General features: G+C 42.4%; 2 protein-coding genes across 8 annotated transcripts in view; one reads left to right on the forward strand and one right to left on the reverse strand.

Moving 5' to 3' along the window:
* Nucleotides 1-2,349: 2,349 nt before the first annotated feature.
* LOC140378277 (alpha-(1,3)-fucosyltransferase 4-like) lies at nucleotides 2,350-3,802 on the reverse strand. The gene has a single exon (XM_072464046.1). The coding sequence runs from the start codon at nucleotides 3,797-3,799 to the stop codon at nucleotides 2,660-2,662; it is 1,140 nt and encodes a 379-aa protein (XP_072320147.1). The 5' UTR covers nucleotides 3,800-3,802; the 3' UTR covers nucleotides 2,350-2,659.
* Nucleotides 3,803-8,207: 4,405 nt separating this feature from the next.
* cux1b (cut-like homeobox 1b) overlaps nucleotides 8,208-17,347 on the forward strand; it is a 52,158-nt gene continuing 43,018 nt past the window's right edge. For 6 of the 7 annotated variants that reach the window (XR_011930162.1, XM_072464098.1, XM_072464059.1 and 3 more), the window contains exon 1: nucleotides 8,208-8,366. Coding sequence is in view for 5 of the 7 variants with exons in the window: in XM_072464098.1 (XP_072320199.1) it covers nucleotides 8,304-8,366 (63 nt within the window). In the remaining 2 variants the exon portion in view is untranslated. Of the gene's footprint in view, nucleotides 8,367-11,399; nucleotides 11,535-17,347 lie in introns of those variants that run through there. The other variant, XM_072464096.1, reaches the window with a different exon arrangement.

Here is a 17,347-nt window from a genome sequence, read left to right on the forward strand (position 1 = left end):
TTTATCCTTTCTACTGCGCACACACATGTTGATGATATGGGGCCCGCGTTTCCTGTTTCAGAAGGGACCAAGTCTCTGGTGCTTTTGATCAAGTGCAAGATGAGGCATGTCTGCTTCTCCCCAGTGTGCGCCACAGTGACTGATCATGCAGTGTAATGGGCAGGCACAAGCAGACCAAAGCAACCCCCACATATTTTACCCAATGCATCTTGTACAAGGATAAAGCATCAGATGGGGCATGTGTGCAGCTTTTGCTCACAGTAGGATGTTTGTCCAACACAAGGGAGCAAAAGGGAGATGTTGTGTGTGATTTCCCCTTTCTTGGCCTCTCTTTGCCTCTGACAGTAAGATGGATGATCGCAATCACAGGAGCCATCACTGAGACAGAGTAGAGGTCTATGGGGCAGGCAGACACAGCCGAGGGAAGCCAGCCGTCACATTACAGTGCAGCTAGTGCTACGGGAACACCCGCCCGTTTATTTGTCAAACGGGTTCAACGGGTATGAATGTTCTTTTGGTTTTTTAACTGCTGGGATTTTTTTTTTTTCAAGGTTTAGAAAGTTGTGACAGGGAAATTTTGCCTATATAGGAACAACTGTTTCCTGTAGAGAGGCAAAATATGAATAGGCTATAGTGAGTGATAGGCCAACATGTTTTGGGGCCTTTAGGATGTTCTCTGATGATCTCAAGCTGTTTGCTGCTCAGCGTTTTTCTTTCATTCTTTTTTCTGCTGTTTTGATTATACATTTAAAATGCCTTCTCATAATCCATGAGAAGGTGTAGAATTGGGTCATAAACACATCACTGTGCTAGTAAATCTATATCTGTTAAGCCAGTGCAAATGTAAAACATTTTACAGTGATTAGGCTGGTGTCTTTGATCCCTTGTGGGAATGAGAGAGACAGACATTTGTCTCCCCCGGATGTTTTTAGGAGAAACATCTGTTGCTGTACAAATGAGATTAGTGTGTCTCCAGAGGCCCCACTTATGAATGGCAGTGTTATTGAAGCTGGCCCTGGTCAAAAGCTGAGACCAAGATCTAAGTGCCTTAATCAAATTAAATAGTCCCTTATTATGAGACTTAATCAATACTTTAGTGTGTTGTAGACTCATCATTGATGACTAACTTACTTTAACAACTTTGATAAGTATAGTAAATAGGTTTAGTTATGAAGATATACAGTTTACTAAAAAGGAAGAGGTTACCTAATACACTGAGATTTCATTTAGGCTAATATTGTGTATATTAATGTATTGATACAATAAAATAAACAGATAAAACATTAATATTTGAGTTCTACTAGCCTATAAACTTCAGGGTATCAGTGACCAGCTTTGGTCAAATAACAATAACTACTGATAACTTCTTCAAAAATGAATCCAAGTACTTTTCTTATTAGCCTATTTTTAAGTAGTAAATCAGATTACTGATAACTATAATACAGCTCAGGAATTAACTTAAAAAATGCTTTAAAAAAGCATGAACCATTATATTAACTAATATTTGCTTTTCTTTTGGTTCAGAGCCGCATGTAGCTGTTAATCTTCTTATTTATTTTCAACAGTTTTATTATATAGTTCTATGGATTACACAATCCAGTCTTTGGATTGTTCACCTGGATTCTAGACTAAAATCTCTTTCAATAAAAATGTATAGAATGCCTTTGTAATGTTCTCCTTTATAGGTTTACTAGTGTTCTTGTGCAGTTTAATGTGTAATATGCTGTCTGTATATCAAATAATAATAAAACACAATAAATGTATCCAACTCTAAATGTGACTTATTTATTTATGTTTATGTATTTATTAATTTAAATGGAACTTTGCTTAATAAATATATTATAAAATTGATTTATCATCAGTTCAGTATTATCTTTCTATAAGTTATCTGTTCTTTTACTTCTGTACCTACTTGTGTTGCAACATGAAATTTCCCCATTGTGTGGACAAATAAAGGCATATCTTATCTTATCTTTTATAGTAATGCGAAAGTACTGGTTTTGAAGTTGAATAGCCTATAAAAACAATCAATTCTGTGTGTGCACGTCTGAGAGTGTGTTTGCCTGATTCACTTCTGATGTAGGTGTGGTTTGGTCCTGATTAGCTATTTTAACGTGGTGTTTGTGCAAATGTGAACACACCCTGAATGGCTGATCAAAGATTGTCTTATATTCTTAATATGTTACCTTTAACATTCATAGTAAAGTGTAAAACATGTCATCTCAAAGATTGCACAAAAGTTGTACCATGTGAATATGCAATTATAAAAACTAATGTAATTATTCAGTAATAACACATTTAACACCGGCTGTAAAGACAATAGAAAAATCACACAAATACTGACACAGAAATAGTAATAGCCTATAAAGTCTACAGTAAAACGTAAGAGGGATGGAGTAAAGGCCAATGGATAAGTGTTTCACAGTTTCTCAAATCACTGCATTAATTATTACAATAAAACATCCTTTGTAAATATGAAACCATTAAGACCGGTTTCAGATTTCAGATGGTCTAAACTGAAGTGAACAGATTTTAAAACACAAATGATTTGCTTACTCCCTGAGCTTTATAGTAAATCCTAACAATAGTGCAAACATCAGCATTGTTTTGAATCTCAAACACTTTTGACTGTCAAGTAAAAATGTTCTTGATAAATAACCTATGAAGTCTGAAATGAGTTTTGATTGGACCAGAACCACTGCTCCAGACTATGGACCACCTGTGTAGTGCCAAAGCTCTCGCGCACGGCCCTGCAGGCGGTGCAGTAGTGGTGGGCCCAGAAGGCGGGCTGCACGGCGCTGTATCCTTCCCTCCAGTCCAGGTGGTGCCATAGTCTGCTTGGGTTACGGTGGAGCATGAGCAGGTATCGGGCCAAGCCACGCACTGAGGGGAAGTCGTTTACATGGATGAAGGCCTTGGGCGGCAGAAAACGCTCATAATTGCGGCGTGACGCGCCGAGGACCACGGGCACGGCTCCTGCTACTACAGCGTTCCACAGCTTCTCTGTGATGTAGTCCGTGTGTTGAGAGTTTTCTAGTGCAAGGTAAAACTGGTACCGGGACAACAGTCGCACCACACTTCCACTGCCCACAGCCAGTGGCAGGCCCAGCCGTCCATAAACGTCTACGCGCACATAACGCTGAAGCTCGTAGAAGAAAGCCACGCGCGCCTGTGATTCTGACCAGTTGCTGATGACCCACGCCACAAGGCGAGGACGTTTGAGACGTGCGCGTGGAGGAGCGTGCAGCAGGTGCGCACCCGGGCTCTGTGCCACCCCCGGCTCTAGATAACCATAGGGCAAAAAAATGTCCGAGTCAGCGCGATAGGTCAGTGTCAGGTTGAATTTGCCCTCAAATCGCCACAAAGCTGGAGTGTGCGTGGGAGACTCATAGTTCATCCATATCCACTTTTGCGCACGAGGACGAGGCTCCCACGGAAGTTCTACCGCACCTGTCGCGACCTCCCGGTGATGGACGACCACCGCGTCCACGTGAGGGTACTCCAGGGGGTCATCTGTGAGCCTGCACCCCTTGATCTGGTACCGTGCCCAGCAGTCCGGAAGCGTCCGATACCGACCGAACGGATGTGTCCAGATAAGTAGCGTTACGCCCCTGTTGGCGTGAGCGGATCTCAGGGAGTCGTGCTGCAACTCCGGGAGGTGGAGAAGACACGCGCAAAGAAGCAGAAAGAACAGCGCCGTGACCACTGGCAACGAGGCGCGTGCTCCCCCCAGAGCGCGCGCGCCTCGTCTGAGCAGACGCCGGAAAGCGCGAGCCTCCACAGCCAAGTGCCACCGCATCTCCGACTCCGTTCAGAGGCACGTGTCCATCCACACCATGATGCACACTCTCAAGGCCAATTGTCCATCGTAAGAGCGTTTCATTTCGACACAATGACAGCGTTGAACACAAAGTGAGCTCGCGTTCATGTCAGCCGGTGGTCATCTTGTGTCGCCTTGAGACTGGAGGCTACAAACACGCCGCAGGAGCGCAAACATGACGTGGCACCACCGCTTGAGATCCGCTTCCCGGTTGTGAAAGGAGCCTTTTGTGAGACTTTGGCATGGACTTTGGCCCTCCCGGTCTCCTTAGGCTAGGTAACCGCTTTAAGCCCAGATCTACTTGGAGCGTGCAAACCAAGGGGAAGTTGTCCCAAACACTGTTAAACACACACTTTTATATGATGAAGCGCAATAGTGACATGGAATAGAAGACTAAATGGGCCTTTTCCTTGCTCTGAAAAGTGAAGTCTAGTGAACTTGGCTACGTTTGCTATATAGCCATGTGACCACTAGATGCCTCCCTACACTAATGCAAAGCTGCAGAGATATAACACACCTCCATTTATGTTTAAATTTGACTAATGAATAAACATTTTATTCGGAATTTGGAATAAAGATGCAGTAGAGAAACTTTGAATTTGATTTTGTAAGAATTGTTTTCTTCAGGCCTAATTATTTGTTGTTCCAGTTTGCCTGGAAATTCCAGACTCCACATTATCATTCTGAACTTGCTGGGCAGTTGCCTCAAACTGAAAATGGAAATTTTAAATGACCTAACTGTGAGTCACAAAACATGCTCATTTAAATCACAGATTTGTTGTGCCCAACAGACTGTCTTTGTGTTACTTAGGGTCATGTTTTCCCGTATCAGTCAGGATTGTATTCTGATCAAAACTCATGAATGAATGATGAGAGAGCAGCTGTGTTGTAAAGCCCAGTGTTGTGTCTGCAGTTCTGGTGGGCAGGAAAAACATAGCCAAAGACCGGGACAACATGCCTCCCCATAGACGCAGAGTGTGTCCTGAAGTCTGGATGTAAGTGGAAAAAAACGGTCGACAAGAAGGAGTGGGAGGAGATGAAGCAAGAAGCATGTGTCTCTCCACTGGGTCCTCCTCCTTCCTGCTCCATCCATTCACTTCTCTTCACCCAGACAGGAAAAAGAGACCTTTGTGCATGTGTGTGTCACTGCTAAGCCCTGTAGGTTTGTATTCTCAATGCATTATTTACCCCTGCTTTTCAGAGGCAGCAGTTTTACTCAAACATTTTATGTGTTGTTTGAGGTGATCTTGTGTTTGATAACATCACTGATTAGAATGAATAGATAATGTGTTAAAACATACAGGATTTGTTTTATTGTTTGAAGCTTTATTGAATCTCATTATGGCAGTTAGGCATATTGTTGACATGCTGAAATGATTTGCTTACATAAACAGTCATGATCCTGTTGTATTGTATTTATTTAAACTGAACTCAATTTGCCAGTGTGATTTTACTTCCTTAGAATGTCTAAAGCTTTTTTCCATATTATTTTAAAGCTAAAGTTTATCATCTCTTTGAATCATCACATCTTTTTCTTGTAAACGATCACATGGTAACACAAACAAGCAGCTTAGGCAAAGATGGAAAACAGATGTCAATTGATAGTGTATTTCTTGGACGCCAACTTCTGAAAATTAGTGATGGTGCAGGCAATACACACACACATGCTGTCCACACAACAGCTTTATAAATCATTTCAAGTATTTTTGTCCATCTACCATATAGGCACTGCTATCTTCTTGTTGTCTGAAATAACACCATTGCGTTTGGGAATGTGTGTGAATCAGGCCAGTGCAGACAGAAACATTCAGTTTTTGATGGGACCCCCAGGTCTTCACTCATCCACCCTATTGATTTTCTCTTACTTTCCTTTTTGCACACCCAGGGGAAGGGATGTCTCAATTGGTCTCGGCCAGTCAAAGAGAGTGTGAGTGATAAAGAAATAGATAGAGGAAGAAGCAAAGACAAAACTGGGCAGAGCATGGGCAGGAGGAGGTGGCGAGTGGATCACAGAGGCCCTGGCTGACCCTCGACCTTGATCATGACCTCGGAGGTTGGCCTTGGGGTCAAAGGTTGTGTGAAAGTGCCACTGTGGCGATTCACTCCACTGTTGGCTGATGATGATCTTATGCAGCCTCCCCAGCCTGTCTGACATGATCAGTGTTGCTATCTGCCCGCGGCTCCCAGGGGCCACACATCCCTCTCTATAACCCAGCCGCACTAGGCCCGCTAAAAGCACCTCACAGGCAGAGTCAATGAGCACGAGAAGAGGGGACACAAGCGAGAAAGTGGGAGAGCTTAAGGACAGCAGGCTAAACCACTGTCAGGAAGCTATGAGGCCTTTTAAAGGTTGAATCTGTTAAATCTTCTCCTCTCTAATTTCACTATGGAGTGTTATAAAACAAAAAAAGAGAATGCTTTCAGAAGTCTGATGAGAAGCCTCTGTGGCAGGAACATGATAATTTGTAGGTGGATTGATAACTGGAAAGTGTTACATATATCATGAACCCCCTACCGCTTCAAAGCAGTCTGAAGATTCTGCCAAATCCTTATGAAATAAAATATGTTCAAATGTAAACTTGCATTATTATTATTGAGATTGGGGCAAATGTATAACTGTTTAGTCCAAGCAAATGTAATTACTTTGCTCTTTTTTGCTTTTTGGTGAATTCAGTATTGGTGGCTAAACCCAACGTGACCAACTGAGAAGATTAGAACCAGTATTTTTATTTTTGAAAGGCCATGAGTCAAACAGGACAAGCTTTAAAAATGCTAATTTACAAACATGATCAAATAATGTTGTATCAAACAAAAGGAAAAAAAGATGATAATGAATCTTAAATCAATTCTTGTTGTTTTGCATGAAAAATGATAATGCCTTAATTATAAGAATTTAGGCTATTAGATTAGATTGTTGGACTTAAATTAAATTTTCACGTTATTCCCAAAAATAAATTAGAGATATTGTGCGATTTTCAAGCCATATCATTTGCACCGTTCAAGTTGTTAAAAGAATAAGTCACAGACTGCTTCAAATTAAGTAATGATCTAAAATGAGCTTCCTGAGGAAAATGCCCACCTTTGTATTCACACAAATGCAGCCAAAGAGCTGTTATTATCTATGGCAAATTCTTGTGTTATTTTTAGGGAGTGGAATTAAAGGGCAATGGGTGTGAAAAATGAATGTGATTTGGGCGGTGGAAAATAAAGCAGTAAAATATTTATTTTAAAAGCCAAGCTGATAAACCTTTGCAAAAATATAAAAAGCGCTACTTAGGCTTTCAAATTGAGCTTTACAGCGCCCTGGATTCGCAGACAAGTCAAATTTGGGAACCCACAAAATTAAAACAAGAATGTGTACCAGATGTGGTGAGCTGCATATACGTGTGCATAGGCGTTGGTTTTGTGTCGGTGTGCAGAAGAGCTGGAGGAAGTAAAGCAGAGTGTATTTTAAGGTAGCCTACTTACAGCTGCATTTTGACACAGGGATTTTGGGGTGATACATTGTGCACTGTGTAATTACAAATTCTTTGCATTTCCCTCTGAGGCACAAGCAAAGGGGTCAAAGGACAGGGTGTGCAGGAGGGACGCCTCAGGAGCAGCCAGGGGTCAGTGTGTGGCTCAAGGTCAGACACCACCACACTGTGTGTCTGCTGGTCTGTCCTCATGCATGTGTGGAGAGGTCATGTATGGCATATTTATCATTTTTTTAAATACAAATTTTACGCAGAACTATAACTTTTTTTAGATGATGACATTTAATATGATGTTTAATTGTGATGGGGGGGGGGGGGTAATTTGGTGTTTGGTGTTTTTGGTGTTTATAGTGAGATCATAAATTTGAAAACGAATTGAAATTATATTTGTGTAGCTTACTTCTGGATATTTCTTTACATTATACATTAATAGCATAGCTTACACAAATGCTTCTTTGCCACTTGAGAGATGAGTGTTTAATCAGCATTTGAATAGTCTCTCAGTTAGTCTAATGAGAATAATAGGCCTATATCAAAATAATTTAGACCTATTGACTGTTTATAGTGTATTACTGGTTTGTTAATAGTTAATAGACCTATTATAAAATTATTATTGTCCATACATTTTTATTGTACGTAGTCTCTTGTTGTAGCCTTTAAACACCTTTGCTCACATAACTCCATACATAAAACTAAATATGACGGTTTGAATAAATACCAGGCTGTTTTAGTACATAGCAGCCCTGTGTGTTGGGGTTACAAAAGCGCAGGCTGTTGACGCCACTTTGGTTATTTACCTGTAATATGTGACTGTTAATAAAATTGTTATAATGGCGTTATTAAGGCAACACTCCCGCAGGGTGACTCCGGTCCGGACGCGGGCCTCCGCTTTTAGCGCGGTGTGGGCGGAGTCCGGTCCGGGTCTTCGCGTCGGCCGGTCCTCTCCACTGAACTCCAACCCCCGCGCTCTCTATCAGCATCTCATTCCTGTCTCAATATGTCTCAAGATGGCGGCCAATGCAGGATCGATGTTTCAATATTGGAAGCGCTTTGACTTACAACAACTACAGGTCAGTCTAACCCCTTTACCCATCGTCAATACGCGTGTCGCTTCCGCCTCCCGGTCCCGTCGGACGGCCGCGTTCGGGCAGTGTGCTCGGCGTCCGTCGCGTCGCTTGTGTGTTTCGGAAGAGATTTCAAGACCGCTTCCTCACATTGATGAAAGTGGCTCTCTCGCTGATCAGAAATTGATCCTCTTTGTTCAATTCTACATCGATCGGACACTGCAACCGTGCAAGCCGGATACCGCGGACGGCGATCGCGCGGAAATAATAAAAACACAACGGGCAACGGCTCTCGGCTCAAACCCCGCCGACTTTGTGTGTTTATTGCGTGCTCTTCAACTTTGGAGTAAAGCGGAGTAGCCTGCGCCGTAGTTAGCCCGACGCTTTAGCCGCTGGATGGTCGGATCGTTTGGGGGAAAAAAGAAGTGCGACTCGTTGACGGTGGCGCTGTGGTGACAAGCGCGGACACACGACTGCGCTCGGTCGGGGGGTTTTAACTGGCTTTTTCACTGCCAAACATGTTGAGTTGAGTAAAATAACAAGAGGAACATTAGCGGCGTCACCGGCTAAGCGCTTTGAGACACTTTATGTTGGAACAGTTTACGATGGTTTGATGAACGCGTTGGTTTTCCTTTTTTTTTTTTTTTTTTACGGTCATTGCCACGTCTTTGCACGCACACGGGACACACTGCGAGGCGTAAATAATGTGTTTTAAAAAAAAAAAGTGAAATTCCGTATCGATCCGTCATCATTTTTAAGGGAATTACCACGATGTCTCCGTGTCACGGCCATCGCCACTTTTGTCGTAGACCTTGCTAAAGAGTATGAATAATATTGGGCCTGTTCAGTGCGCGTGAATATAGCCTTGTGTATATTAGGAGCGTGTTTGACCTATCACAAGACGTGTAGACAATGGGACTGTGTTTCCCGTGGCATTTAACGTGCATTGCTGAATTACAAATTACAATTTATGATTATTAGTGGGCCACTGCCTCGCCATTAACATACGATTTCATTATGCAGCATGGCCCCAATTGTTCTTATAATATTTTCTGAATTATACAAGCTTGGGATTTAAACTTTTATTTGGGTCATGATGCCCCTTTGACTGGGTAGACAAAAGGACAGTGAACGTGTCTTCCCAGCGGGCTTTGTGTTGCACTTATGCCACATCATCAAGGCTTCACTTCTTCTATTTATTTGATCCTATTTGGTCCTCCTACTCCTGCCTCTCTGTTCATGTATTATGTAAAAAAATAAATAAATACTAAGACTGCTCTCTCCTTTCTTTGCTCACTAGCTATCTTCCACCCCCTTTATACCCCCCCAATCTTTCTCACCTCCCCCTCCCGGATATTTTTTTCTCCACTCTTCTCTGGCCCTTCACCCTGCATTCACCCATTTCTCCCCGTTTGAACTGGTCGCTGTGCGCATGTGTGTGTGAATTTGTCTGAGATCAGTCTTTCCCCCCTCCCCTGTAGATTGACTGCCAGCATGGACAGTAAAGGCACCGCCAGCAGCCAGGGACATGAAAAATGCATCGCATAAGTTTGTGATAAGGCCCTGGGTAATTATGGCAAAGGCCCCTATCACAAGCGATTAGTCAGGACAGTGAATCTGAGCGTGTGCAAAAAGGCTGGCGGTTGGCAGGCCTGTCTGCAGGATAGAATCAGCCCGGGCTGGTGTGTGTGCGTGTGCGCTGAAGTGCTCAGAACATTCACTGTCTATTATTGATGACATCTTATTTACTCCCCCTCCCACTGAGAGACTCCGGAGAAAACCCACAGAGAGGAACTCATTCTTTCTCATCCTTTATTTGACATTAATTTGGTCCTCATACGATATGATTGTGGTCTACACTTCGCCTCGTCAACTAATTTCACTCATTTGCACCTCCTTCTAATTAAATGGACAGTGGCTGTGCACTTTAGCTCTCCCTTTCGCTCTGTTTTGTCTGCTATAGGCTCCAGTGATGGAATGTTTTGTGAGTCTTTTCTGACGATGACGAAAATATAGACCCACCTAGAAGTCAGTAGCTTTTAAGACATAGCTCTTTGCTTCTATTCCTCTGGCTCTCCCTACTGATGTTCATTAAAATCCTATTTGTTCAGCATGTCCCATTCGCAGTGTCCATAACTACCTCGGTGGCTGTTACAGGACAGAGAGCTTTGAAACTGCACAGCGAGGTGTTAACTTGTCTTCTCTACGTGTGTTTTATATTTCGCTCCTTTTCCCCCATTAGGACACACACAAATGGTTGCAACAGTGATGCTTTTAGCAGGGTCTTGCACACTTGCAAAATGAATCAGTAATTCAGAGATGATGGCAGGGTGACGGTGAATTACAGATGCAGGAGGTTTTAGCGTCTGTAATCCCTGTCCGTCCATTACAGCGCCGACTTTCTTTTAAGGGGATCATCACTCTTCTTGTTGTTTTTTCTTCTTTTTGTTTTTTTTCTGTTTTGACCCAGTCGAGCAGTTAGCTGGAACATTGTGTTTCTACTTGAGACCAACAAGAGATTGCTCTTCATTACCGCAACCTTAATAAGAGATGAGCCCAAGCTCACACTTTATTTTTTGTGTAAGCTTGCTAAGAAAATGAGGAACAGACCTTTCCGTTATACGCCATGCTTAATGTAGGCCCACTTCTGCTCACCTCATAACATTTCCTTCAACAAAGCGCCCTAGAGCCATTTTAGAAAAATAGCTCACTCTGTTAGCGGGCAGCTAAATGGTGACTTAAAGGAAAACAGATAGAGCACCCTCTGGTCCTAATGGGTAAATTTAGGAAAAGGTTTTGTAAGCTGATCCCAGAGCTGTGGTCGGTGGCAACCTGAGTGGTTTAAATCTCTCAGCGACTGGCCCACTGTTGTCTGCATGAGTTTTAGTGTTAATTTATGAGCTGGTTGTCTGAACTCACTGGTGGGATATTTTTACTTCTCTGTTGCTGCACAGGCTGGGGGAGCACAGAGGAAGGGGCATCACGTCATGCTTTTACTGTAGCCAACTGCTTCTCTGCCCAGTGACAAAACCTGGCATTGGGACTGAGGTTTCACTGTGTTGGTGGGTGGCGGGCAACTAAGCATGAGTCAGAGTGAAGGACGAGTGCATGTCAGGTCTTTGGTATAGCCTCGCTCCACTGCGGCCTGGCCTTTGTCCCTAGTCTCTACCTGGGGTGAGTGTTTTCACGGCGCGGGCACACATTGTACAACTTGATGCGTAACTTAAGTCTAACTCTTACAACACTTTATTATGAGTGACTGATTTTGGATATCTCCCAAATTACCTTTGCTTACTTCAATAGACATGACGTTTTACACCCACTGTCATGAAAAATAGTCACAGCCACAACAAAAACAAGAATGCAGAGTTGCAACCAGCCGCTTGCCACGCGTATAGAGCAGTAGTAAAAATACACAAACACAATACAAACAATTACTTTCTGTTCAGAAGGATATGTGCTTACATTCTGCCATTCACAACCTTGAGCAAGTCACTTTACTAATCTACAAACCCTCTTAATTTTGACAATATAGAAGTGATTGTTTGAAGTATTTATGATTTTAAGTATAATTGTGATAGCAATTCTTGCCATAATCATCAGCCCTTTGTGAACATTAACATTTGTTTCTTTAACCCAATGCTTTTGATGCTTTTCCATTTGACTGTAAAAAGCTGCCGTGCTTCCAGTCCTAGAAATACAACTTCCCCCAAGAACCAGCAACTAGAGCTCAGGGGGCAGTTTCCAGAGACCTATTTTCAAGTGGCAGGCATTATTTACAGACCCACATGGAGTCTCTCTCACCTCCAGCATCATAGAGTTTCAGTGTATCTCATGACAGAAGCATCCATTATTCTACTGCTCTGTATTCCAGCAGAGAGACCACAGGCCTTACTGGCATGAGACCTCCACAAGCGAGCGCACTTTGGAGTAAACTTGACTATAGCGCAAGTCACTATGAGGACGTGCCCATGATATTAAACGTTATATTGTTTCGGTTGTCCAATGTTCTGAAGACAAATCCTCCTCCAGCCCAGAGGAAAATTGTGTTCTGTTGTCCATAGATAACGGTGACTATTAATAATTGCAATGGCATCACCCATGAAATCTAATCTTTTGCTAACCAATGCGTATGACACAAATAAAATGTATGCCTTGTTGCCTCACATAGATCGATCATGATTTCCGATTCGATTTTTATTTTGTCTGGCTCTCAGTCTTAATTTCCTGAAGATAAACAATAGACTTGTAATTATAAAAAGAGTTAAATTTCTTCCTCTAAAGTCTAAACTCCAAACCACATGCTGAGGATTGGCTGTAAACCTCATTTAAAAAGACCCAATCTTATCATTGACGATTAAAAACACAGCCTGACCTATGAGTTTACGGAACTGAATGTGTTATAATTTACTTCTGGATTTTAAAATAGGGGATTTTAAGACTCTTTGGCTAATCGATAATTGTTATTCAAGTCACACTATTATTGTACGAACTAAAACATAATAGTGACAATTTCAGTAATAAAATGAGGTAATTTAAGTTCAATCTATTCACCAAAAGTCAACCTACATGTGAAGTGCATTAATACATAAAATCACCGTTTATGGCTCCTTAACAATACTTTACTTTATCATTCAGAAAGTTTGATTTCATAAAGCTGATCACATACAACAGTTGTTTAGTGGTCAATCATGGTGTCAATAATTGAGAATAATTGTTCAAATGTGATGGTATTTCTCTACTTGAAATTCCATGATTTGTGATTGACAAATGGCAGCATACATAAAAGTTTTCATGCACGATGTATTTAAAATGAATGGACTTATCGGTTGTTTTTATTCCTCAGTCCTGTATAGTGGGCTTGGCTACTCAGTTGGCTGGAATATGAGAATTGTGTCGAGAATTACAGCTTTAAAGCTTTTATTAAAACCTTTTGATTGATGAGAAATCTGGAACTCTACCATTTGGCCAACAAGAGATTTATGACTTGTGACTTTGGAAGTTAAACAAGATGTTAACAACATGGAAATATAAACGGAGGCAGTTGACCTGAAAATGCTAGAGTGCCGCTACCATCTGGTTCTACAATGTGATAATTTAGAACAACTGCAGTCGGACCTGTATAGTTGATGCTTTCTGACAGGGTTGACTTTAGTGTGCTACAGAGTTGGGGTCGGCTCTTGTGTGGCCAAGCTATTGGTGAAGCACCTGATCCACCTAATTTTAGTGTTGTTTATTGGACTGTGCTATCAGTCTGGGCTAAATAAGTCCTGAGGATGCTTATGTACGAACCTTATCCCATATCAACCCATGACTTCGGTATCGTGTCCTGTTAGATCATTGACCATATTGAATTCTAATAGGCCTATTGGTGTGTCCTTTAATGGTTCAAGTATTGAATTATGATATTGGCAAAAGCCGATGGCCTGAGGGCTGAGTTATGATATTGGTGTGCCACTGGCTAATGGTTCCCCGTATTGAATTATGATATTGGTGCACTTTGATGGTGTACAGATTGAATTATGATATGACTTGATATTTGCTAATAGCTCAGACTGTGTAATTTCCAGTGTCAGTCATGCCTTCGGTTGCCGGATCCATAGCTGCTCGTATGGCTGACTCCACCAGTCATATCAAATGAAAATAGCTGTCGACCTTTAGCCCCCAGTTCTACACTCAATTTATTTTTTCCTTACGTATTTTCCCAGTCCACTGTTATAGCAACATCCTCAGACATGACCCTTTTTGTTTTGTGTTTGGTTTGTACACCCACCCCTTCTATTATAAGCAGACTAATGTCATAGTGATGGCGTTATAATTGCTCCTGGTTCAAGCTTACTTCATTTCTACAAATGTCCACACCTTTTCTCTGCTTATGTTGAGCTCATGGCTGTTTTGGTGCTTTGAATGAGGCTGAGGCTGTGATGGTTGCACAGGCTGTGTGTGTGTGTGTGTGTGTGTGTGTGTGTGTGTGTGTGTGTGTGTGTGTGTGTGTGTGTGTGTGTGTGTGTGTGTGTGTGTGTGTGTGTGTGTGTGTGTGTGTGTGTGTGTGTGTGTGTGTGTGTGTGTGTGTGTGTGTGTGTGTGTGTGTGTGTGTGTGTGTGTGTGTGTGTGTGTGTGTGTGTGTGTGTGTGTGTGTGTGTGTGTGTGTGTGTGTGTGTGTGTGTGTGTGTGTGTGTGTGTGTGTGTGTGTGTGTGTGTGTGTGTGTGTGTGTGTGTGTGTGTGTGTGTGTGTGTGTGTGTGTGTGTGTGTGTGTGTGTGTGTGTGTGTGTGTGTGTGTGTGTGTGTGTGTGTGTGTGTGTGTGTGTGTGTGTGTGTGTGTGTGTGTGTGTGTGTGTGTGTGTGTGTGTGTGTGTGTGTGTGTGTGTGTGTGTGTGTGTGTGTGTGTGTGTGTGTGTGTGTGTGTGTGTGTGTGTGTGTGTGTGTGTGTGTGTGTGGGAAGAGTGTTGACTATTAACTTCTCACTGTAGTCAATTTAGGTCTTTTTTATTTTGACTCGTGAGACTTGGGATAATTTGTCTGCACTGCGTATTTGTAAATTCATTGGCCATTCTCAGACAGGACCTCAACCTCTCCCTAACCTCTGACCTGAGCAGATGTCAGACCAGAGACCTGGTTCAAAGGTTGTGTGACCCTGGTGACCCTGCTGTCTGACCAGTTCCACACATGATGACTTTACCATCTGTGCTGCCTCAGACCGCTCTCGCCTCCTTGAACTTGAACTTGTGTGTGTTTGTGGAACAAAGACAGAGGCCGGAATACGCCTGTGCATTTCAGTATGCCTCAGGTACCAAGAATCACTTTGAATTCAAATTAATCCATATTTTTTTATTTCCACTCAATGACTTGTGCTCTTTACCACATAAAGAATAGCTACCGGTATATTCAGAAGTGACATGGTTTTAATAGTTGATCATTCCAGGTACCCAAAATGTCTTGTGATCATTCTTGTGCCATTACATCTTTCCCACTTTGATTATTTGTTGTGTTACTCCTGACACCTCTGAATGTAGGCCTGGTTAAAGACTGAAACTCAAAACCAAAGTCTGTTTAAAAGTAAGAGTTGTCCTCTGGAGGAAGAGCAGGGGGAAGGGCTAGTGTTTAGTAGACACAGACTCATCCGCTGACTGCTGTCTGACCTGCAGTTCAGCACCATGGTTATTAATAGGCCCGGAGGCCAGGGCTTCAGGAGGCCCTCTGATCAGCTCCAGATGTGGAATGAGAACAGACGATTTGGAGCTGGCCCCTCCATGTTTCACAAACTGTAGATAGGCTGTTGGAGTGTGTGATAAAGAGTGAAGAGAAAGAGCAGACCTTCCCGCAGCAGGAGTGTGTTTTGTGAGCCTTTCTGTTCATCTGTTTGTGTGTTGTTTCATTTTTTATACACTGCCCTCAGACCACGAGACTGTAAAAACGTATGGCATCACCATGGCAACCATAATAAGTACCTATAAAACAGCGTGTAAACTGTGAAATAAGACAAACAGACCAGAACTGGGCTGGCTGGCAGGCTCAATGGCTGCCTTCCGCCATAAAAGTATCTGAGAGCCAGACTGTAGGAATGCCTCGGAGGCCGCTGTGGCTGTCACGACACATGAAAGGATTAGGCTGTGTGTTTTATCTCCTCTTTATCTGATGGTAATGGATAAGCTGAGTGTAGCCTATCATCTGACGCTCGGGCCCAGAGTTTGATGTTTTAGTAGGGTGACGGTTTGTTGAGTTGACCGCTTTGGTCTATTGATTGCTGTTTGATGGTTTTGATATGTAGGCTGTGTGGAACAGGTCAAGTCTTTTATGCAGTGAAGGCTCCAAATAGCTTTTAGCTGTCCTTCACTCCCCCCATTACTCTAGTGGTTCGTTTGATGTTTGGATCAATCAATAGAAAGAGCCCGAGCGCTTACACATGCTCCATCCCACTTCCCACCGAGCTGCTCTTCCTTCATTGTGTAAAGCTGTATATCACATTCTTTCAACACAGAATAAATGATACAATTACAAGCCATTACTTAGTCTAGCCTAGTGCAAGCTAATGATTCTGTCATTACTTTAAGGATTAGCTATGCTTATTCTCTTTGTCTCACCACATTTCTCTGCCTTTCCCCTTAAAAGTCCAACCACCGGAACAGAGCAGTCTTGCTCATAAAGGCTGCGTCAGACTTGGCCCCAGGAGAAACTTGTTTGACGTTGATTGTATAGACCACGGGTGTCAAACTCACTCAGAAAGGGACACAATGCAAAAAGTGACAGCACCAGTCACTAGGCACAAGGATGTTTGGAACTAGGGCTGTTAAATTAAACCATTTTACAGATGTGATTTCAATGATTGCTCTTTTCAACAGTAACAAAATTGTACATTAACTGAAAATGCAGTAAATTAACTTCTGTCCATAATGCAAAACCTGGAACCTAGATATTATATACATTCTCAAATTTTGCCTCCATAGAATTGTTTAAACGTTTTGCCATAATAACGATCCCTACATGGAGATGGATGCTATAGTTTTCATCTTTACATCCAAGGCTCAGTGCTCCTTTGATACGCTGTAGGAAGGATCTGGCTGATGTGTCATTATTTGGTGGCAGAAGTACTGGGAACAACAGTTCAGTGGGTCTAAATTAAACTTGGAGGGGAAAAGGGGAATCTTGCAGGGCATTAACTTTTGTGTAGCAGAAGCACATGAGTGAAATGCTGTCAAAAATTGCTGGAATGTAGCGCCGCCAAGAACACAAAGTCTAACTAAATTACAGAAAATCGGATTGGGCAGAGAATTGAGATTGTATCTAAACTAAATCAAGGGATCTCCAACACTGCATTTTGTCCCAAGTCTAAATTCCATGTAAGCCATTAGACATTAGCATTACTACATTCTATTACCGTTATTGTTTTGCCCAGTTATGTGTGTTTGATGCCATGTTAACTATAATCTATAATGTGGTTTGTCCCAGGCCTTGGCGCTGGCCTGGTGCCACGGTCCCAGAGTCCTAC

The sequence above is a fragment of the Eucyclogobius newberryi genome, unplaced genomic scaffold (genome assembly GCF_026437365.1).
Source record: "Eucyclogobius newberryi isolate DKJ021-1_F unplaced genomic scaffold, fEucNew1.0.hap1 SCAF_10, whole genome shotgun sequence".
In the NCBI taxonomy this organism is placed as follows: Eukaryota; Metazoa; Chordata; class Actinopteri; order Gobiiformes; family Gobiidae; genus Eucyclogobius; species Eucyclogobius newberryi.

Bases quoted from the DNA above. Each gene is read 5' to 3' on its own strand.
- LOC140378277 (XM_072464046.1), bottom strand. From the start codon at position 3,799: ATGCGGTGGCACTTGGCTGTGGAGGCTCGCGCTTTCCGGCGTCTGCTC.